The sequence below is a fragment of the Cherax quadricarinatus genome, chromosome 49, assembly GCF_038502225.1.
Source record: "Cherax quadricarinatus isolate ZL_2023a chromosome 49, ASM3850222v1, whole genome shotgun sequence".
NCBI lineage: Eukaryota > Metazoa > Arthropoda > Malacostraca > Decapoda > Parastacidae > Cherax > Cherax quadricarinatus.
Window position 1 is genome coordinate 25,680,195 of NC_091340.1, and position 23,977 is coordinate 25,704,171.

Below are 23,977 nucleotides of genomic sequence, written 5' to 3' on the forward strand. Positions count from 1 at the left end.
GCTTGTAAGCTGTACCTATATGTCACCAACAGTGAAAGGGTTAAAGATACTGTACCTACTCAACATGTTTCATTAACCCGTAAACGGTCCAAACGTATATATACGTTTTTTCAACATTTGAAAGTATGTAAAAAAAGTAGATCATCTTTTTGTTTTTTTTACATTTGAAAATGTGTAGAAACGTAGATCTACTTTTGTAGCACTACACATGTGAACGTAGATCTGCTTGGACCGTTTACGGGTTAAGGAGATGATTTATTTGATGCCAGTTGATGTTCTTGTTTAAGTTTAAAATTGGTGAAGGCATCCTCATGACTTGTTACATTTTGCTGGGTCAGGGCCTTGGTGTGTATACAAATCTGAACTCCAGTCATTATCGTGATCTGATTAAATCGTGTCACTGTTATATTTCGTATCAGCTTGTCATTATTTATGAAATTAAGGTCAAGTGTGTTTTCTAGTCTTGTTGGCGACACTGTTAACTGCATTAAGGTAAAGCAATTCACAAAAATCAACAGTACCATAGATGGAATAATTCACAACTAACCCACATTGTTGTGGCTGGAACAATTCACAACTAATCCACAGTACCATGACTGGAGCAATTCACAACTAACCCACAGTACTGTGGCTGGAACAGTTCACAATCGACCCATAATACTATGGCTGAAACAATTCACAACTAATCCACAATACCATGACTAGAACAGTTCACAACTAACCCACATTACCATGGCTGGAACAATTCACAACTAACTCACAATACTGTTGCTGGAACAGTTCATAACTAAGCTACAATACCATGACTAGAATAATTCGCAATTAACCCACAATACCATGACTACCAAAACTTTATTAACTTGAGAGAAGAATGATGCTGGGTTGAACTTGTGACCAGTACAAAGATGTTTGTTCCAGAACAATGCTTTACAGTCAGCTGTCATTTAAAGCTCCTCTATATACAGTCAGCTCTCTGATGAAGCTGTGTGTAGTGCTGATTTTTTGCAGATGAAATTTAAAACATTATTTTATATAGAGGAGCTTTCTTTATAACAGCTGACTGTATATAGTTTTATAAGAGAAGTGACTGCATATACAGGAGTCTTGTAATATATCTGACTGTTAAGTCATGTCTACTTGATAACTCATGTCTACTTCATATAAAGTCATATCTACTTGATAAGTCATGTCTACTTGATGTTAAGTCATGTCTACTTGATGTTAAGTCATGTCTACTTGATGTTAAGTCATGTCTACTTGATGTTAAGTCATGTCTACTTGATGTTAAGTCATGTCTACTTTATGTTAAGTCATGTCTACTTGACCTTAAGACATGTTTCAGTGTTTTGTGCAATGTTTTGTGTTGATCTACCTTTATCTGCCCTAGTTGACCCCTGATCTACCCTAGTTGACCCCCTGATCTACCTTGGTTGACCCCCTGATCTACCCTAGTTGACCCCCTGATTTACCCTAGCTTACCCCCCCCCCCAATGTACCATAGTTGTGCCCCTGATGTACCCTAGTTGAGCCCCTGATCTGCCCTAGTTGACCACCCCTCATCTACTCTAGTTGACCCCTGATCTACCCAAGTTGACCCCCCCTGTTCTACCCTAATCTACCCTACTTGACTCCTGATCTTCTGTAGTTGACCATCCTCATCTATCCTAGTTGACCCCCGTGTGTACCCTAGTTGACCCCCCTGATCTACCCTAGTTGACCCCCGTGATCTGCCCTAGTTGACCCCCCTGATCTACCCTAGTTGACCCCTGATCTAACTTAATTGACCCCCTGATCTACCCTAGTTGGCCCCCTGATCTACCCTAGTTGATCCCCCTCATCTACCCTAGTTGACCACCCTCATCTACCCTAGTTGACCCCCCTCATCTACCCTAGTTGACTCCCCCCCCCTCATCTACCCTAGTTGACCTACCCTAACCTCTACTTTTTCTCACCTCTAGGGGCCGTCTATATAACACTCCTTCACTGGTCCAGTAAGATTCACACCATCCTCTCCTCTCCTCTCCTCTTCTCTTTTACTGCAGTAGCTATCAAAGATCCTAGAAGCTTAACTCTGTATAAGTGCTCACCAAATACAGGAGGGCCCCGCTTTACAGCCCTTCGCTAATTCATTGGTTTCCACTTATACCCATTCTTCATTTATTTAGACTTTCTACGATAAATATACTCGCCGCTCACCACAAGCTAAGGACAAAAATATTTTAAGGTAAGTAATGTGTGTACTGTATATCCTTTTTTTAGTCCTAGCTCTATTGCTAACTTAATATATGATAGTGTAAACATGTTACCAGGCTTTTATTTTATTTTATTTTTATTATTATCACACTGGCCGATTCCCACCAAGGCAGGGTGGCCCGAAAAAGAAAAACTTTCACCATCATTCACTCCATCACTGTCTTGCCAGAAGGGTGCTTTACACTACAGTTTTTAAACTGCAACATTAACACCCCTCCTTCAGAGTGCAGGCACTGTACTTCCCATCTCCAGGACTCAAGTCCGGCCTGCTTTTATATGCATTTAAAAGGGAAGAAAGGCTATGTTTCACTTTACAGCAGTAGGCTGGAGCCTAACCTGCTGTATAAGCGAGGCCTTCCTGTACAGCAGTAGCCTGGAACCTAACCTGCTTTATAAGTAGAACCCTCCTGTATAGCAGTAGCCTGGAACCTAACCTGCTTTATAAGCAGAACCCTCCTGTACAGAAGTAGCCTGGAACTTAACCTACTGTATAAACAGGGCCCTCCTGTACAGCAGTAGCCCAGAACCTAACTTGCTGTATAAACAGGGCCCTCCTGTACAGCAGTAACCCATAACCAAACTTGTTGTATAAACAGGGCCCTCCTGTACAGCAGTAGCCCAGAACCTAACTTGCTGTATAAACAGGGCCCTCCTGTACAGCAGTAACCCATAACCAAACTTGTTGTATAAACAGGGCCCTCCTGTACAGCAGTAGCCCAGAACCTAACTTGCTGTATAAACAGGGCCCTCCTGTGCATCAGTAACCCATAACCAAACTTGTTTAAACAGGGCCCTCCTGTACAGCAGTAGCCCAGAACGTAACTTGCTGTATAAACAGGGCCCTCCTGTACAGCAGTAACCCAGAACCAAATCTGCTGTATAAACAGGGCCCTCCTGTAGAACAGTAGCCTGGAACCTAACCTGCCATATAAATGGGGCCCTCCTATACAGCAGTAACCCAGAACCTAACCTGTACTAAGGAAATAAGAAAGCAGGGCAAACTCAACGATGCAAGATAGCATTGCGGCTTGTGCTGTCGGCCCTGGTGTTGCCATGGATGGCAGTCAAACCATGGAATGGGTAGGGTTTAAACCCATGACAGCAAGTCGTGAAACTCCATTGCATAAGCCACTGGACCAGAGATTCATCTGGAGTTTGTTTGTAATGTTGTTTTTATGATTTCATGAGTCTCGGATGACAGTGCTTGTAAAGACCTGGAAATGGGAAGACAGTGCCTGTAAAGACCTGGAATGGAAGAAAGTGCTTGTAAAGACCTGGAATTGGAGACAGTGCACCAGCTGGAGATAGTGGTCCTGGTACTTATGAAACAGGTACAAACCTAGAAATACAAGATCTAGAAATACAAAATAGTGCTTCAGCTGGTGATGTCAAAAATGCTTATGATGCTTTAGGGGATAATGTTGATGTATTACTAGAAATAACTGATGGTGGTACTGATCCTGGAGATAGGGAGGAGGGTCAGAAAAAAACTGCACCAGCAAGGATCCCAGCCCCCAAAATCCTAGTCAAAATAAGACACCCATGTAACACTTGGTATCTTCATTCTGGAAACATTTCACCAGCCAGTGGCTTCTTTAGTCCAGTACAGAAAAATGGTTGAAGATTAGGAGGAGTGTGAAGTAATAAGTTCCTCAGCCAGGTGTCACCATGTTCAGTCCATCAGTCTTGATGAAAGTGCAGTATATTTGCAGAAGTGGGGTTTACAACCTGCAGACAGATGAGGTGGAGCAGCAGTAGGCAGAGTCACCAGTGAAAAACCCCACTAGTGGAAGCAGGTCGTCCTATAGGTTAGACATGACCACCTCATCAGACTTACTGATCATTCTAAGATGGTCAAAGAAATCACTCTAAGAAGAATAAATAAGTCACAATGCCATGACTGGAACAATACACAAATAACTTGCACATGAGAGAATGAAACTTATGACAACGTTTTGGACCAACTTGGACCATTAACTAGTGACAGAGAAGGGAGCCAGTATATATACAAGGAGGGGGGGGGGCATGGAGTAGTAGAACAAGAGGAGGTAGTAGTATAATTGTAGTGGTAATAGTAGTAGTATAAGTAGTGCAACAGTTTCAGAGATGGCAATAACAACCCTTTGTTTCTTAGACATTAAACTTACTCATCGCCACCTTCCTACCTTCATAGTAATGTAGTTTGTACCTGTCCTCCTGCTACTGATGCTTCCAGAGTCCACTCCATTTCCTGCCTCTCTTGTCCTCTCCAGTGCTTTGGAGAAACTGGCCGCTCTCTTTCTGACAAAAGTAGTGTTAGACTTGCTGACATTAATAATGCTCTTTTCTGTCATGTTAGAGATCATCATCCTATTAGTTGGTTGTCTGCCAAAACTGTCTACCCTTCACAGTCACTGTCTTGTTTCATCATCCCTTATACAAAACTTCCTTAACATGAATGTTAGTCGTGGTTTTGTCTCTGTAGATGCCTTCCTTTCTCATTACATTGTCAAATGCTCCAAACTTCAGATCACTTGTGACATGACCTGATTTTTATCTCCTCTCCTTACCTCTTCTCCTTTCCTATAGTTTCTTTGCCTTTCCTATCTTCTGCCTAGGTGGGTTCTGTCCTATGAGTCCCCGTGTTTTTTGCCTGCCCTCATGGACTATTAGCTCTCCTGCAGTGCTCCTCTTTCTTCTTTTTCCTCTTGTCCTGAGACTACCTCCGTTACTGCTACTACATTATCCATCACCACAACTATTACTATCACTACAACTATGACTACTACTACTATTGTACCGTTAACTACTACTGCTACACTCTTTGTATTACCACCCCTGCCCTATTGCACTGCTGCTACCGTTGCCGCCACCACCTCCGCAACTACCACTCCATTATACTATAAACCAAAACATCCCAAGTTTGATTCTTGTACATGCATGTTATTTGTGTAATAAACAACTGTAACATGGTCTATCCTCCCCCCCCCCAAAAAAAAAAAAAAAAAAATGTAATGTAAAATCTTCTGGGATCTTTGAGGCCTTCTCAGCATTTATTGTCCCCCACAGAAATACTTGCTCGGCTTGTTTTATATTGCGACGTTTTCCATAGGCCTTAAAATGTAAGCCGCCTACCTTTTTTTTTTTTCAGTCCATTCTGCACTACCATTCACAGCTGGTGAGAAGTTGATTTATTTATCCCAACTCTATTCTATCCTTTTTTATTATTCTATTGTATCCATCTATTATATTCATCTATTGTATTTTGGCTTTCATATATTTGAACCCCTTATGTATGATATTAATACTGATGAAGTATGATTTGTGCATGTTGATGACCTATACTGTTATGATTGATGACACTTGTTACTGTTGTATTATTAACCATAACAGTGACCTAACACCTGTTACTGTTGTATTATTAACCATAACAGTGACCTAACACCTGTTACTGTTGTACCACACATCAGTGACCTGTTACTACTGTATTATACCACACAACAGTAACCTGTTACTGTTGTATTATACCACACAACAGTGACCTGTTACTACTGTATCATATCACACAAGAGTGACCTGTTACTACTGTATTATACCACACAACAGTGACCTGTTGTTACTGTATTATACTGCACAACAGTAACCTGTTACTGTTGTATTATACCACACAACAGTGACCTGTTACTACTGTATTATACCACAGAACAGTGACTTGTTATTACTGTATTATACCACACAACAGTGACCTGTTACTACTGTATTATACCATACAATAGTGACCTGTTACTATTACATTATACCACACAAGAGTGACCTGTAATTACTGCATTATACCACACAAGAGTGACCTGTTACTACTGTATTATACCACACAATAGTGACCTGTTACTACTGCATTATACCACACAACAGTGACCTGTTACTGCTGTATTATACCACACAACAGTGACCTGTGCTACTGTATACCACACAACAGTGACCTGTTACTACTGCATTATACCATACAACAGTGACCTGTTACTACTGCATTATACCATACAACAGTGACCTGTGCTACTGTATACCACACAATAGTTACCTGTTACTACTGCATTATACCACACAACAGTGACCTGTTACTACTGCATTATACCACACAACAGTGACCTGTTACTACTGCATTATACCACACAGCAGTGACCTGTTACTACTGTATTATACCACACAACAGTGACCTGTTGCTACTATATTATACCACAGCAGTGACCTGTTGCTACTGTATTCCACACAATAGTGACATAACACCTGTTTCTACTGTATTATACCACACAACAGTGACCTAACACCTGTTAGTGTTGTATTATCAACCATAACAGTGACCAAACCCCTGTTACTCCTGTATTATGTCACACAACAGTGACCTTTTACTACTGTATTATACCATACAACAGTGACCTAACACATGTTACTGTTGTATTATATCACACAACAGTGACCTGTTACTACTGTACTATACCACAACAGTGATCTGTTGCTACTGTATTATACCACACAACAGTGATCTGTTACTACTGTATTATACAACACAACAGTGACCTAACACCTGTCACTGCTCTATTCCTTTTCAAAGGAAGGTTCCTTGACCTGGTAAAGAGGCTCTTGATCTAAGGAGCTGGACCTTTTAGTCTTCTTCCTCAGATCAAACCTAACTACTACACACCTGGCCTTCCTCACCCCCATCTTTCCCATCCCACCTCTCTCTCCCCTTCTCCTCCCCTTCCCACATCTTCCCTTCCCTTCCCACCTCTCCCCTCCCTTCTCCTCCCCTTCCCACCCCATCCCCCTCTTCTCCCCTCTCCTCCCTTTTGTACAGTCAGCCTTTGGGGATTTCCCTTAGGAAATTATAGCTCCTGGGTCAAGGAAGGAGAATCATTGTCCATCCCATTCCCTTGAGGCCCTCAATGGTAGTTTTGATTTTTGCTGTTGAATCTGGATCATTTAGGATGTGCTGATCCAGCCTCTGGAGTCCTGGAGGTCGGCTTTGGGTGTTTATCTGGTGACGGGTGTATCTCTGGAGGCTGCCTGTTGCTTCTGGGAGGTGGCAGCCAATGGGGACATGCCTTGCATCGGTCTTCTGACCTCCCTCTCTTTTATCCGCCGAGGTGGCTCCCATTTTTTAGCAGTTTCCGATCTAATTCTCATGCCATTGCAGTTTACATTGATGGTTCTAAATCCTCTGATGTTGGGTTTGCAGCAGTGTTTCCACACACAGTTGTATGAGATCATTTATTAGACTCTGCTAGTATTTTCACAGCTGAGTTGTATTCAATTCTCATCGCTGTTATACATATTACATCCAAGCCTTTCTCAACATTCTTGGTAGAAGTGTTTCAGACTCAAACCATACCCCAGACTCATTTAGTGCTTTACAGGTTATCCAGAAATTTAATTCTCCTCATCCTTTTGTATACAATTTTGGTTGTGCTGCATTTCTAGTAAAAACAGATACATTGGCTCCTGTGGAGTCCCTGGATGTGTAGATATTCAGGTCAGCGAGCAGGTGGACTCTGTTCCGCAGTCACCTGTTCATAACCTCCATGTTTCATATAGGGGTATTCTGTTATCAGACAGTTTTGCAGTAATCTCTAGAAAACTTTGTAACTATTGGCAATGAGTTGGGCCGAGTTGATGCATAAGTTATATTCTATCAACCCTTGTTTGTGTTTCTGATCTTATCATGGCTGTCTTGTTTGGGAGACTACACACACACACACACACACACACACTTGTCTTCATATTGGACATATGCCTCACTCATGGGTATCTCACAGAGAAGCGTCCGGCACCACTCTGTGTAAGTAAGTTTATTCAGGTATACACAAATACAGCTACAAAGATTATCATACATAGCAGCATATGTGTAGAGAACCTAGGATTACCCAAAAAAGTCAGAATGAGTGACTTATTTCCATTGGGGTCCTTTTATTACTTTATTATTATTCTATGAAGGAGATAATATCTTCTTATTATACTATAACAGATATGTACTAGGAATAAGGCAAAATGAGTTATTTACGTTTACGTGTGTTTAGCTAAAAAAATATAAAATCATTCTCCTCCCTTTGTGTCGCTACATTCATTACATACCTTTTAACGCTCTTCCTGAACTGGTTCATGCTATGACTGGCTTTGACATGTGCAGGCAGTCTGTTCCATTCCTCTATTGCTGTACAATAAAAGGTGTTTGAAGCCTGGCCACTGACTGTAGGTATACAAAGTTGTGCTCTCTCCCCCTAGTATTATGATTGCTTTGGTTCCCAGTCTTGACAAAATTGGCAGCAAGATATTCTGGACACTGTTTGTGAGCAATTTTATAAACTTGATTTAACTTCAGTTGTTTTACACTGTCTTCCACATTCAGCATATCCAATTGTTATAATTCAGCCTGGCCTACATGTTTTCTTAGACTCAAGTCCAGGATGAATTGTCAAGTTCACTTGTCACTTCATCATCTACTATTAGACTGTCCTGTCTATCAGCGAGCATGCAGAATTTACCTCTGGTGTTGTCACTGCTCTAACACTTACTTTTGTCCTCACTGACAGCTCCCCCTGTGACACAGACTCCATCTTTGACTTTCTGTCAGCAATATCTTTATTATGCTGACTTTGATTATACGTATTTTACCTTTGGCGCTCCTCACCACCCTTACTGATTCTGTCTCTTACATACTCCTAACCCTCGCTGGTCTCTGATCTTCACATATTTCATCTTAAGCACATCCTGCCCTGCTCAGGTTAGAATATGTAGGAGAGAGGGAGATTATTTCCCAGTAAAAGTAGGCCTTAAACAGGGACGTGTAATGTCACCATGGTGGTTCAACATATTTATAGATGGGGTTATAAGAGAAGTGAATGCTCGGGTGTTGGCAAGAGGTATGGGATTAAAAGATAAAGAATATAATACAAAGTGGGAGTTGTCACGGTTGCTTTTTGCTGATGTCACTGTGCTTTTGGAAGATTCTGAAGAGAAGCTTCAGAGGTTGATGGACGAGTTTGGTAGGGTATATAAAAGAAGGAAATTAAAAGTGAACATTGGAAAGAGGATAACAAAAAATTTAGGTAATGAAAGATTGGATATCAGATTGGAGGGAGGGAGTATGGAGTGGACTTGTCAGCAGATGGGGCTATGAAAGATGGAGTGAATCATAGGATTAATGAAAGGGAAAAAGGTGAGTGGTGTACTGAGGAGTCTACGGAGACAATGAATGTTATCCATGGAAGCAAAGAGGAGAATGTATGAGAGTATTAGTGGTACCAGTGCTCTTATATGAGTGTCAAGTATGGGTGGTGAATGTTGCAACAAGGAGGAGGCTGGAGGGAGTGGAGATGTCATGTCTGAGGGCAGTGTGTGGTGTAAATATAATGCAGAGGATCCGTGTTTGAAAATTAGGAAGAGGTGCAAGGGTTACTAAAAATATTATCCAGAGGGCTGAGGAGGAGTTATTGAGGTGGTTTGGACATTTACAGAGGATGGAACAAAATAGAATGACTTTGAGACCATACCAGATCTGTAGTGGAAGGAAGACAGGGTAGGAGTTGGCCTAGGAAAGGTTGGAGGGAGTGGGTAAAGAAGGTTTTGTGTGCAATGGGCTTGGACTTCCAGCAAACATACCTGAATGTTTTAGGAGCAAGTGGAGACAAATGGTTTTTAATACTTGATGTGCTGTTGGAGTGTGAGCAAAGTAACATTTATGAAGGAATTCAGGGAAACTGGCAGGCTGGACTTGAATCCTGTGCTCTCAAGGAGGGGTGTTGATGCTGCAGTTTTTTGACTATAGTATAGGTGCACCTCTGGCAAGACAATGATGGAATGAATGATGATGAAATTGTTTCTTCATTTTTCGAATAAAAAATAAAAAATAATAATAATGTTGTATTATCAACCACAACAGCAGTGACCTAACACCTGTTATTGCTGTAACAGGTGTTATATGTTTGTACTCGCCTATATGTGGTTGCAGGGGTTGAGTAATAGCTCCTGGCCTCACCTCTTCCCTTGTCGCTACTAGGTCCACTCTCTTCCTGCTCCAAGAGCCTTATTTTACTTCTTAAACTACATATGGATCCTTCCTCCACTACTTCACTCTCCATATTGTTCCACTTCCTACAACTCATCTCAGTGTGTGTGTGTGTGTGTGTGCACATGCATGCTTGTGTGCGTGTGCATGTGTGCACATCAACAATCCCTCATACACACAACTCTATGCACCTGGTAGTACAAAATACATTGGCTTGAACATTTCACAGCCCACATTACCATGACTGCAACAATTCACAACCAACCCACGGTACCACGAATGCAACAATCCACAACTAACCCACAATACCATGACTACAACAGTTCACAGCTAACCCACAGTACCATAACTGCAACAGTTCACAACTAACCCACAGTATCATAACTGCAACATTTCACAACTAACCCACAATACCATGACTACAACAATTCACAACTAACCTACAGTACCATGACTACAACAATTCATAACTAACCCACAATATCATAACTACAACAATCCACAACTAACTGAGGTCATTAAAGACCACAGTTTGCCTGCAAATTTTACAATAATTGGCAATTGTTAACAGTTAACAGTAGCCAGTATTAGCTGATTTACTGGAGCGATATGCACAGCTTGGTCAAGTGTTGACCTTGTCTAGGCTTATTTTCATCAAACATTGACCTTTTCTAAGCTTAATTTGCTCATTGATCTTTTCTTATTTTGCCCATTGACATTTTAAAAGCTTATTTTGCTCAGTGACCTTTTCTCTTCTTATTTTGTCCAGTGACCTTTTATAAGCAGTGGCTTTCTAAGCTTATTTTGCTCAGTGACCTTTTCTCTTCTTATTTTGTCCAGTGACCTTTTATAAGCAGTGGCTTTCTAAGCTTATTTTGCTCAGTGACCTTTTATAAGCAGTGGCTTTCTAAGCTTAGTTTGTTCAGTGACCTTTTATAAGCTTATTTTGCTGAGTGACCTTTTATAAGCTTATTTTGCTGAGTGACCTTTTATAAGCTTATTTTACTCAGTGACCTTTTATAAGCTTATTTTGCTCAGCGACCTTTTATAAGCTTATTTTGCTCAGCGACCCTTAGTAAGCTTATTTTACTCAGTGACCTTTTATAAGCTTATTTTGCTCAGCGACCCTTAGTAAGCTTATTTTACTCAGTGACCTTTTATAAGCTTATTTTACTCAGTGACCTTTTATAAGCTTATTTTGCTCAGTGACATTTTCTAAGCTTATTTTGATCAAACATTGACCTTTTCTAAGCTTTTTACTCAAATTGGCCATTTCTAAGTCTATTTTACTAAAAAAATTACATTTTCTAAGCTTTTGTTATTTTTTTTTTTAAGATTTTTTAAGCTTGTATAAAAATTAACATTTTTCTAAGAATATTTTGCTCAAAGAAAATTACCTTTATTTAACTTTATTATTGACTTTTTTAAGCTTATTTTTAAAAATTAACCTTTTATAAGCCTATTTTTCTAATTATTTTACCCCATCTAAACTTATTTTGGTCAAAAAATGACTTTTCTGAGCTTTACTAAAAAATTGATCTTTTCTAAGCTTATTTTGATAAAAAAAAATTGACCTTTTCTAAGCTTTTTTTAAAAAATTGACATTTTTAAGTTTAAAAAATGACCTTTTTTAAGCTTATTTTGTTAACAAAAATTGACCATTTCTAAGCTTATTTTAACAAAATTTAACTTTTCTAAGCTTATTTTTTCAAGCTTGACTCTCCATCGTCTTATTTTCAAGTATTTGGACGACACTGAATATTATATTACGTATATTATATTCCCTGGTTCATCACCTTCCTCTCCCTCTTATTTTAATACTCAGTAGGGATATATATGCCCACTATAGGGGTATATATGTCTGCTATAGGGGTATATATGTCCATTGGGGGTATATATATATTCCCACTATGGGGTATATATGATCAATTGGATGTATATGTCCACTAAGGGGTATATATATATGTCCACTTTGGGGGTATATATGTCCACTATGGGGTATATATGCCCACTAGGCAGTATATATGACCACTATAGGGGTATATATATATGTCCACTGGAGTATATATGTCCACTACAGGGTATATATGTTCACTAGAGGTATATATGTCCACTAGGAGGTATACATATTCACTGTAAGGGTATACATGTCCACTGTAGGGGTATATATGCTCACTATGGGGGTATGCCCACTAGGGGGTGTATATACCCAATAGGGGGTATATATATTCTCACTAGGGGATATACATGTCCACTAGGGGGTATACATGTTCACTATGGGGGTATATATGTTCACTAGGGGATATATATGCTTATTAGGGGTATTTACATCCACTATGGGGTATATACATCCACTAGGGGTATATTTGTCCACTAGGGGGTATATGTATCCACTTTATGCATGCTCCTTGCTAAGCATTTTTTCAAAATCAGAATTCTTTTCTTAGTATTTTGAACTTTGATTCATAGTATTGCCTTGTTTTTCTAATTTCTTCCAATAGACATAAAAGTTTTCAATATAGAATTAGAATTTTGATTACTTGTATGGCCTCTTTTTTTCTAATTTTTTCCAATAAACACAAATTTTGTTCAATTTAGAATTAGAATTTTGATTCCCTGTATGGCCTTGTTTTTCTAATTTCTTCTAATAGACAAAATTTCAATTTAGAATTAGAATTTTGATTCCTAATATGGCCTTGTTTTTCTGATTTCTTCCAGTAGACATTACAAAAGAATTTGATTTAGAATTAGAATATTTTTGAGGGTAAAATTTACTTTTTTTTTTTTTTAAGGGGGCCGATTTTTCTGATTATGTTTTTAGTTTCTGTAATGATTTGTAAAAAAAAAAAAATTAGCAGTCACTGTGGTGCCACAAATTAATATTTCTATTTGGGGTACTTAATGTCCCTATTTTGGGTATTTTGGGGCATCTAATATCCCTGTTTTGGGTATTTTTTTGGGGAGGCCTCTAATGCCCTCTTTTCCCTGATAATTAGGGCGGGCAGCATCAGTGCAGCAGTGGCACTGGACCTGAGCATGTACCTGAAGGCAGAGACCAGGTACATACCCTGGCACACTGCCCTTGGGCACCTCTTTCAGTGGGTACAACTCATCTTCAACTACCCTGCCCACACCCTCATGCTGGAGTACATCCATAACCTGGTGCTGCCTCACTACCACAGGATCGGCTGGAATGATACTGGTACACACCTTGAGAGGTACAGTACTGTGTGTAACTTACAGCCAGAGAGGTACAGTAATGAGTGTAATTTACAGCCAGAGGTACAGTAGTGAGTGTAACTTACAGCCAGAGGTACAGTAGAGTGTAATTTACAACCAGAGGTACAGTAGTGAGTGTAATTTACAGCCAAAGGTACGGTAGTGAGTGTAACTTGACACTGTAGAGGTCCAATGCCAACTTTGAGAACCTCATGCCAACTTTGAGAACCTTATACCAACTTTGAAAACCTTGTGCCAACTTTGAGAACCTTGTACTAACTTTCAGAGCCTTGTACCAACTTTCAGGTCCTCATACCAACTTTCTGAACCTCGTACAGGTTGGCCATCACTAATCCGGCAGTTGGTAATCCGGTTCCATCAGTAATCCAGCACTAATTTCGGCTAGTGTAATTTCAAATTTCTGGGGTCGCAACACCAACCTGCTGCTACTGTTTGGTGGCACTACTTAATGCATAAGTCATTCTAATTTCTTTTTCTCCATTTATTGTTATAACCTGCTCATTTTCAGCTCTAGCCATGGCTCCGTCGAATAAAAGAAATGCTTCTCATTGTGTAAAGTACATACACTGACACAGTACATTGTCCATAAAACATAAGGTGGCTTTGAAGCCACTCTTGGTCGCCATGAACTCAGCTCACTCAGATAAGCTGTGACTGGTAAATTTGAGCCTACATGCGAGAGAATAGGTCTGTGTGGTAAGTGTACACTGCATAAAAAAAATCCTGCAGCATACAGTGCATAATGAGAAAAATGTGTGACTGTGCTTTTGGTGTAAAACAGCGACTTTGCAGTGTATTTTTGTATGTTTTTTGTGGTTGCATTCTCATTTTTTTGGTCTCATTTGATAGAATGGAAGATTTATTACAGAAATAGATATAATTTTGATTGATTTCACGCCGGAAAGTAGTACCTTAACCCTTAAACAGCCCAAACGTATATATACGTTCATGCACGTAGCGCCCCAAATGTATATACAGTGGACCCCTGCATAACGATATTAATCCATTCATGAGAGCTCATTGTTATGCGAAATTATCATTATGCAAATGAATTTTCCCCATAAGAAATAATGGAAATCAAATTAATCCGTGCAAGACATCCCAAAGTATGAAAAAAAAAATTTTTTACCACATGAAATATTAATTTTAATACAAACTGAAAAAGGCATGCACAATTACATGACACTTACCTTTATTGAAGATCTGGTGATGATTGATGGGATGGGAGGAGGAGAGAGTCTTAGTGTTTAGAAGGGGAATCCCCTTCCATTAAGACTTGAGGTGTCAAGTCCTTTTCTGGGGTTACTTCCCTTCTTCTTTTAATGCCACTAGGACCAGCTTCAGAGTCACTGGACTTCTGTCGCACAACATATCTGTCCATAGAGGCCTGTACCTCTCGTTCCTTTATGACTTCCCTAAAGTGTTTCACAACATTGTCAGTGTAATAGTCACCAGCACGGCTTGCAATAGCTGTGTGAGGGTGATTTTCATCCATAAAGGTTTGCACTTTCAGCCACATTGCACAGATTTCCTTAATCTTTGTAGTAGGCAACTTTTTCAATTTCTCTCTCCCCTCCTCCGAACCAGTTTCCTCAGGTCTGGCCTCTTGCTGTTGAAGTTGATCTAGCAGCTCATCAGTGGTTAGTTCTTCATTGTCCTCCTCCACCAACTCTTCCACATCATCCCCACTAACCTCCAACCCCAAGGACTTCCCCAATGCCACAATTGATTCCTCAACTGGCATAGGATTCCTAGGGTTAGCCTCAAACCCTTCAAAATCCCTTTGGTCTACACATTCTGGCCACAGTTTCTTCCAAGCAGAGTTCAAGGTCCTCTTAGTCACTCCCTCCCAAGCCTTACCTATAAAGTTTACACAATTGAGGATATTAAAGTGCTCTCTCCAAAACTCTCTTAGAGTCAGTTGAGTTTCTGAGGTCACTACAAAGCACCTTTCAAACAGAGCTTTTGTGTACAGTTTTTTGAAGTTTGCAATAACCTGCTGGTCCATGGGCTGCAGGAGAGGAGTGGTATTAGGAGGCAAAAACTTCACCTTAATGAAGCTCATGTCTGTAGGATGACCAGGGGCATTGTCTAACACCAGGAGGCACTTAAGGTCTAATTTCTTTTCAGTTAGGTAATCTTTCACATTGGGGGCAAATGCATGGTGTAACCAGTCATAGAAAAAGTCCCTAGTGACCCATGCCTTACTGTTTGCCCTCCACAGCACACACAAATTAGCCTTGAGGATATTCTTTTGCCTGAACGCTCTGGGAGTTTATGAGTGATACACTAATAAAGGCTTCACTTTGCAATCACCACTAGCATTGGAACACATCAACAGAGTAAGCCTGTCTTTCATAGGCTTATGTCCTGGGAGTGCCTTTTCCTCCTCAGTAATGTAGGTCCTGCTTGGCATTTTCTTCCAAAACCAGCCTGTTTCATCACAATTAAACACTTGTTCAGGTTTCAGTCCTTCACTGTCTATGTACTCCTTGAATTCCTGCACATATTTTTCAGCTGCTTTGTGGTCCGAACTGGCAGCCTCACCATGCCTTGTCACACTATGTATGCTACTACACTTCTTAAATCTCTCAAACCAACCTTTGCTGGCCTTAAATTCACTCACATCATCACTAGTTGCAGGCATTTTTTTAATTAAATCCTGATGCAACTTCCTAGCCTTTTCACTTATGATCACTTGAGAGATGCTATCTCCTGCTATCTGTTTTTCATTTATCCACACCAACAGAGTCTCTCAACATCTTCCATCACTTGCGATCTCTGTTTCGAAAACACAGTTGAACCTTTGGCAAGAACAGCTTCCTTGATTGCCTTTTTGTTGCCCACAATAGTAGCGATGGTTGATTGGGGTTTATTGTACAACCTGGCCAGCTCGGAGACATGCACTCCACTTTCATACTTATCAATGATCTCTTTCTTCATCTCTATAGTAATTCTCACCCTTATTCCTGTAGGGTTGGCACTAGAAGCTTTCTTGGGGCCCATGGTCACTTATTTTGCAGATAAAATCACCAAAAACACTGTAACAATACGAAATGTTCCGATTGTATGCTTGGATGTTACCGCGGAGGCTGGCTGGTAAACAATGCCACCGGCGGAACACGTGAGGCTGGCTAAGGCCGCACATTAGACGCGTCTCGGACGAACAGCGTTGAGCGGGTTTTTTAGCGGTATGCGAGGCAAAATCTTAGCGATAAAATGTATCGGTATGCGGATTTAACGTTATGTAAGGCCAACGGTATGCGGGGGTCCACTGTATACGTTTTCTTTGTCATTCATTCAACATTGCCACAATAAGCCTGAGTCACCTAGACATGAGAGAATGGGTGTGCACACTCACTGTGTGCCATATTAAAATAATTGGGGATGCCTGGGTACCATATGCTCTTTTTTCCTTTTAAAAAAAAAAATTTTTTTTTTTCTCAAAAAATTTGGGGCGCTACGCAAGTGAACGTATATGTATGTTTGGACCGTTTAAGGGTTAAAATTGAGCTCAAAGTAGCGGAAATGTTCGATTTTTGCTGATGTTCAAGACTAAACAAATGAAATCACCATCCAATGTGTGTCCAACGGGCTAGTCTGATATGCAGTCACAAATAATGGTTTGACATTATTTATACAATTATTATAATAATTCAGTAGTCTGCATAACAGTAAATCTTCTATTTTTTGTGTGAATAAAAATTCAAAATGGAAAGCAAATGTAGGGGCCTGGAGACATGACTAATGGACAGAGAAAATGTTATTTTAGTGCTAGGAATGTCTGCATTGTTTATTCTGGACCCTATTTTGAAATTGGCATCTCTTGAAATTTGTGTGAAATTGGCCAAATTCCTAATTTCTGACCACTTTATTGGGTAGTTGAAATAGGTAAATAGGTGATTTCTTGTACTTGATCAACAGATAGAAGGAATGCTAGTGAAATAACTGAGTTTGGTAGACTGGAACAGTGGAATGCACCAAAAATAGGGAGTAAAGTGGTAGAAATTGCCAATGTGTAAATATTGCCATTGGGTTAAGTGCATTCTAACCTAACCACTCTGTAATCTGGCACAATCACTAATTTGGCATCCTACAAGTCCCAATGATGCCGGATTAGTGATGGCCAACCTGTACCAACTTTTAGAACCTTGTACCAACCTTTCAGGTTGCTGCGGTATGAGATTCTGTGGGCAGCAGTACAGTGTGGGAACACTCATGCCATCCAGGAAGCCCAGTTATTGTTTTTTGAGTGGAGGAACCATGGCTTGATTATTCCACCAAATCTACGTTCTGTTGTTTACAGTACTGGTGTCAGGTATGTACAATACTGGTGTCAGGTATGTACAATACTGGTGTCAGGTATGTACAATAATGGTGTCAGGTATGTACAATACTGGTGTCAGGTATGTATAGTACTGGTGTCAGGTATGTATAGCACTAGTGTCAGGTATGTATAGTACTTGTGTCAGGTCATGGACTGGACTGCAGGGGCGTTGATCCCCAAAACCCTCTCCAGGTATGCATAGTACTGGTGCCAGGCATGTATAGTACTGGTGTCAGATATGTGACCAACAGCAAACATCTTAAATTGCGTCACTTGTGTTGTTAGAACAGAATTCAGGGACACTGGTTAGCTGGACTTGAGTCCAGGAGGTTGAAAGTGCAGTACCTGCACTCTGAAGGATGGGCAGAGATGGGAAGTACAGTACCTGCACTGTGAAGGATGGTTGGAGGTGGGAAATACAGTGCCTGCACTTTGAAGGATCTGTGGAGGTGGAGTTCAGCTATCAAAACTTTGGGGGCCCAGTCCCTGGACCCATTACGTACCTCTGTAATCTGTAAATACCTTTGTAACTTGTCATGATTGTGACCAGACCTACCTGGAGTTCATTACCTTTGTAAATTGTGAGTTCATTACCTTTGTAAATTGTGAGTTCATTACCTTTGTAAATTGTGAGTTCATTACCTCTGTAACTTGCTCAGCTATCAAAACTTTGGAGTCCAATCCCTGGACCAATTATGTACCTCTGTAATCTTTTGACTACCGCCCACAGGATGGGTATGGGGTGCATAATAAACATATTAAACTAACTGTGGAGGTGGAAAGTACAGTGCCTGCACTCTGAAGGATCTGTGGAGGTGGGAAGTACAGTTCCTGCACTCTGAAGGATAGGCAGAGGTAGGAAGTACAGTACCTGCACTCTGAAGGATTGGTGGAGGTGGGAAGTACAATGCCTGCACTCTGAAGGATGGGCGAGGATGTTGTCCAGGCCTGTGTTAGTAACAGTTCTGCAAGGACAGTTTCCCATTTTTGAAGATGATTTTTGACTAAGGAAAAAAACCTCAAGGCTGTAATGTTGAAGGTTTGTGGGATGTCTTGCTGTGCTTCCTCACTCACTCAGTCCCTCTTAGATGGCTTTCCCCGATGTTAAGGACGTATAATGGGGTGAGTTTGAAATAATTTTGAGCTGGAGTTTTTAGTATTGCTTAAAATTACTCCACAGGATCTGTCTTCACATGCTGGCTAAAAATGTTCTTGTGTGAATGTGTAACCTGATTGTTCTATTATGATACAAGGCCCTGTTTGTCCTGATTCAGCTTCTCAGTGACTGTGGGAACAGTTTTCTCCTCAGAACTGTCGTAACTCAGTTAATGCTGTAAATCGAGGACATTTTCACGTTTGTGGGAAAGAACTGATTAAGCAAACAATTTTGTAATGCCAATATTTTATTTTTACATAAGAGGATTGAAAGTGTACCCAACGTCTGTCATGATGGAATTATTTGTTTGATCAGTTAAATCCCAGAAATTTAGATGCCTTTGAGTACCAAGTGACCTATGAGGTCAAAGCTCTCAGTAAATGTTATAACAGCTACTACTTTCCACAAACCTGGAAATCTTGACAGAGAGCTTCTCCTGAGGGGAAAAGTAGTGTTGATGAGGACCCTGAACCACAATGGATTGTTTCCATCTTTCCCTGAACATTGTTAAGCAGCATGAGGCAGCGTCCCTGTGTAAGGACTCCAAACGGGACCAGAAACCCAACAGACCTCCCAGGTCATGCATGATAGTGACTTTGTTTGTATGTGCCAATATTTACATATAAACTACAGTTTGTATGTTACACAAAGAGATAAAATTTTTAATTTAAACCTGGGGTTTCTCAGAAGCACAGAAGAACTTTTTCATTGATTATTTGATAGTCTCGTAAAGTACAGATATGAGGCGGGTTTGTCCTGCACTGAGCAGACGGAGGATCAAGCCTCCACCATGTATTGCATTCAGTGACCCAAATGGGTTTAGCACTAAACCTGAATTAAAAAAATAAACTGACCAGTGTGACCTCTCACTACCCTTCACACATTGACATTGGAGGAATAACGAGGCCTTGTAACTAAGTTAAGCCACTTTTTCCTCATTAGCACAAAAGATTACCCATTGTGGGAGTTTAAACATTTAAACACAACCTGAAATTTGATAAAATCTGCCTGAAGTTCAGCAATTTTGAGTAGAAAATACATAATTTTATAAAATTTGGAAATTGTTATGATGAAATTCTTTACTTGATCAGATGTGGAGAAGTTCTCTATAGTTTTATAGAACCTTAGAATACTACTACTACTTCTGATAATAATAATGATTGTTGCAGGCATTATATAGAGAATTAAATAATAATAATAGTAATAATAATAATGGTTGATGTTACAGGTATGGTACAGAGGATGACTGGCGTTACTGCTGGCAGGTGTACAACACCTCGACCATTCCCAGTGAAACAACACTGATGTTACAAGCCATGGCTCAGACACGAGACCCATGGCTCATGCAACAGTGAGTATACTGACTTGTACAATACTGACTTATCCAACACTTGTCAACAGTACTACTTGTGTAGTATATATATAGTACAGAAGTAATACTGTTGACAATACCATATGAGGGTTATAGGCTGTACAAGCCTGTAAAATATGGAAACCTACACCAGAACAGTAATGAGAGATGGTTGTAGTTCAGTGGCTTTAACATGACTTCAGGCAGTGTACTCATGGCTGTTTTATTTTCAACATGTCAGTCATATCCCACCTGGGCAGGTGACCCAAAAAAGAAATGAAAGATTTTCTTCTTTTTATGGAAGAATGGAGATGTATATAAGAACTTAATTCGTTCCATGACCTTCTTCGTATCCTGATTTGTTCGTGTGCTGAGTCAATTTTCCTTATTTAAATTAACTGAAAAGCCATTAATCTGATAGAGTGGATAGGGGAGCAATGTGGCAGATGTTGCAAGTATATGGAATAGGTAGTAAGTTACTAAATGCTGTAAAGAGTTTTTATCAGGATAGTGAGGCTCAGGTTAGGGTGTGTAGAAGAGTGGGAGACTGCTTATATGGGTGTGAAGCCTGGGTTGTAAATGCTGTAGTGAGGAGGTGGGTGGAGGCAGTGGAGATGTCCTGTTTAAGAGCAATGTATGTAAATATTGTGCAGAAAATTTGTAGTGTGGAAATCAGGAGAAGGTGTGGAGTAAATAAAAGTATTAGTAAGAGGACTGAAGAGTGGTTGTTGAGGTGGTATGGCCATTTAGAGAGAATGGATCAAAGTAGAATGACATGGAGAGCGTATAAATCTGTTGGGGAAGGAAGGCGGGGTAGGGGTCGTCCTCGAAAAGGTTGGAGGGAGAGGGTAAAGGATGTATTGTGGGCGAGGGGTTTGGACTTCCAGCAAGCGTGCATGAGTGTGTTAGATAAGAGTGAATGGAAACAAATGGTATTAGGGTCCTGACGAGCTGTTGGAGTGTGAGCAGGGTAATATTTAGTCAGTCAAGTCACTCAGTAAGTCAGTCATAAATGTTACTCTTATATTCAGTAATTTAGTGCATTCTTAATATCTTCTTCTTTCAACAAACCAGCCGTATCCCACCGAGGTGGGGTGGCCCAAAAGGAAAAACAAAAGTTTCTCCTTTTACATTTAGTAATACAGTGGAACCTGTACTTGCGAGCACATCCACATGCGAGTTTTTCCAAATATGAGCAGTCGATGGGTTGATTTTTTGCTTCCATATGAGAGCAAAATTTTCATAAGCGAGCAGACCTCAAGGGAGGTTCCTTGACGCTGGTGAGGGGCTCTTGCTCTTGATCTAGGGAATTGTATCTCATTTGTTTGTTGGACTATTTTATTGAAACTTGGGCAATGTATGATGGAATGATGCTTCTTAACGTACACCAAAAATGAAAGAAATCTAAGCATAAATAATGGAGTTCACTTCTCAGCAATTAGCCACCCCTTAGCAGTATTATCGTATGGTTTTATAGTTGTATTCTCGTTTTTTTGGTCTCATTTGATAGAATGGAAGATACGTTACAGAAATAGATATGATTTTGATTGCTTTCACGACGAAATTGAGCTCAACGAGGGAGAAATGTTCATTTGCTTGACTATGTTCAAGAGTAAACAAATAACGTCGCTGTCCATTCCGATATGCAGTCGTGAATGGGTTGACGTTATTTATACAATTGTTGCAATAAGGCATAACAGTAAATCTTATATTTTTTGTGTGAATAAAAATTACAAATTATTTACAGTGGACCCCCGAGTTTCGTCGGCATTGACTTTTGTGAAATCCGACTTTCAGCAAGATTTTTCGGCAAAATTTAGCCTCGCGGTTTGTGATTGGACTCGTGGTTCGGCGACAGTCCCGTACGCGTCCGCCTGTCACCGCGCACACAAAGCCAGTGTCCCACACAATTCACACTCAGTGTGCCATTGTTTACCAGCACGTGACCATCACCCCAGAGGTTCATACAATACATTTCATAATAATCCATTGTTTTTTGTGCTTGCAACTGCTAAATAAGTCACCTTGGGCCCAAGGAAAGCTAGTGCAAGCCCTTTGGTAAAGAAAGCAAGGAACACGATCGAATTCAAGAAGGAAATCATTGAAAAATATGAGAGCGGAGTGCGTGTTACAGAACTTGCCAGGATGTATGGCAAACCCCATTCAACCATCACTTTGATCGTGGTGAAGGGAAAGGAAATAAAGTGTGCTGTTGTTGCAAAAGGGGTAGATATGCTGACAAAAAAGAGATCGCAAGTCCTTGAAGAAGTGGAAAGGTTATTGTTAGTGTGGATTACCCAAAAACAGTTAGCAGGAGATAGTATTATGCAGTCGATAATATGTGAAAAGGCAAGGCAGTTGCATGACGATCTCGTAAAGAAAATGCCTGCAACGTGTGGTGATGCTTGTGATTTTAAGGCCAGCAAAGGTTGGTTTGAGAGATTTAAGAATCGTAGTGGCATTCACAGTGTGATAAGGCATGGTGAGGCTGCCAGTTCTGACAAAAAAGCAGCTGAGAAGTTTGTACAAGAGTTTAAGGAGTACATAGACACTGGAGAATTCAAACCTCAGCAAGTGTTTAATTGTGACGAAACAGGCCTCTTTTGGAAGAAAATGCCAAAGAGGACCTACATCACGCAGGAGGAAACGGCACTCCCAGGACACAAGCCTATGAAGGATAGGCTTACTCTCATGTTTTGTAGTAATGCTTGTGGGGATTACAAAGTGAAGCCTTTACTGGTGTATCACTGAAAATCCCAGAGTGTTCAAGAAGAACAGTGTTGCCAAGAGTAGTTTGTGTGTGATGTGGAAGGCTAACAATAAGGCATGGGTCACAAGGGAAATTTTCCTAGACTAGTTTAATGAAGTGTTTGGCCCCAGTGTGAAGAAATACCTCCTGGAAAATAAATTGCCACTCAAGTGCCTCCTGGTAATGGGCAATGTTCCTGCTCATCCTCCAGACTTGGAAGAGCAAATAGTGGAGGAGTTTAGTTTCATCATGGTGAAGTTCTTGCCCCCTAATACAACTCCTCTCATCCAGCCCATGGACCAGCAGGTCATTTCAAACTTCAAAAAACTGTACACCAAAGCAGTGTTTCAAAAGTGCTTTGAAGTGACCTCAGACACTGAATTGACCCTAAGAGAGTTCTGGAAAGATCACTTTAATATCCTCCATTGCATAAACCTTATAGGTAAGGCTTGGGAAGGAGTGACTTGCAGAACTTTGAATTCTGCTTGGAGAAAATTGTGGCCAGAATGTGTACAAGAGAGGGATTTTGAAGGGTTTGGGGCTGACCCTAAGGAGCCTATGCCAGTTGTGGAATCTATTGTGGCATTGGGGAAGTCCCTGGGGTTGGAGGTGAGTGGCGAGGATGTGGAAGAGTTGGTGGAAGATCACAGGGAAGAGCTTACCACTGAAGAGCTGCAAGAGCTTCATCTGCAACAGCAAGAGATCACAGCTCAGGAAATTGCTGCAGAGGAGGAGGAAGAGAGATGGAGGAAGGTGCCTTCTTCAAAGATTAAGGACATTTGTGCAAAGTGGACTGAAGTGCAAACATTTATGGATGAACTTCACCCTAACAAAGCTGTTGCAGGCCGTATTGGCAACATGTA

General features: G+C 40.5%; 1 protein-coding gene across 4 annotated transcripts in view; it reads left to right on the plus strand.

Annotated features, from left to right (window-relative positions):
* The window catches only part of LOC128697093 (endoplasmic reticulum aminopeptidase 1-like), a 196,058-nt gene that overhangs the window by 151,539 nt on the left and 20,542 nt on the right, over positions 1-23,977 (plus strand). For all 4 annotated transcript variants that reach the window (XM_070095300.1, XM_070095297.1, XM_070095299.1 and 1 more), the window contains 3 exons: positions 13,288-13,509; positions 17,700-17,849; positions 20,243-20,365. In XM_070095300.1, coding sequence (XP_069951401.1) covers positions 13,288-13,509; positions 17,700-17,849; positions 20,243-20,365 — 495 coding nt within the window. The remainder of the gene's footprint in view (positions 1-13,287; positions 13,510-17,699; positions 17,850-20,242; positions 20,366-23,977) is intronic.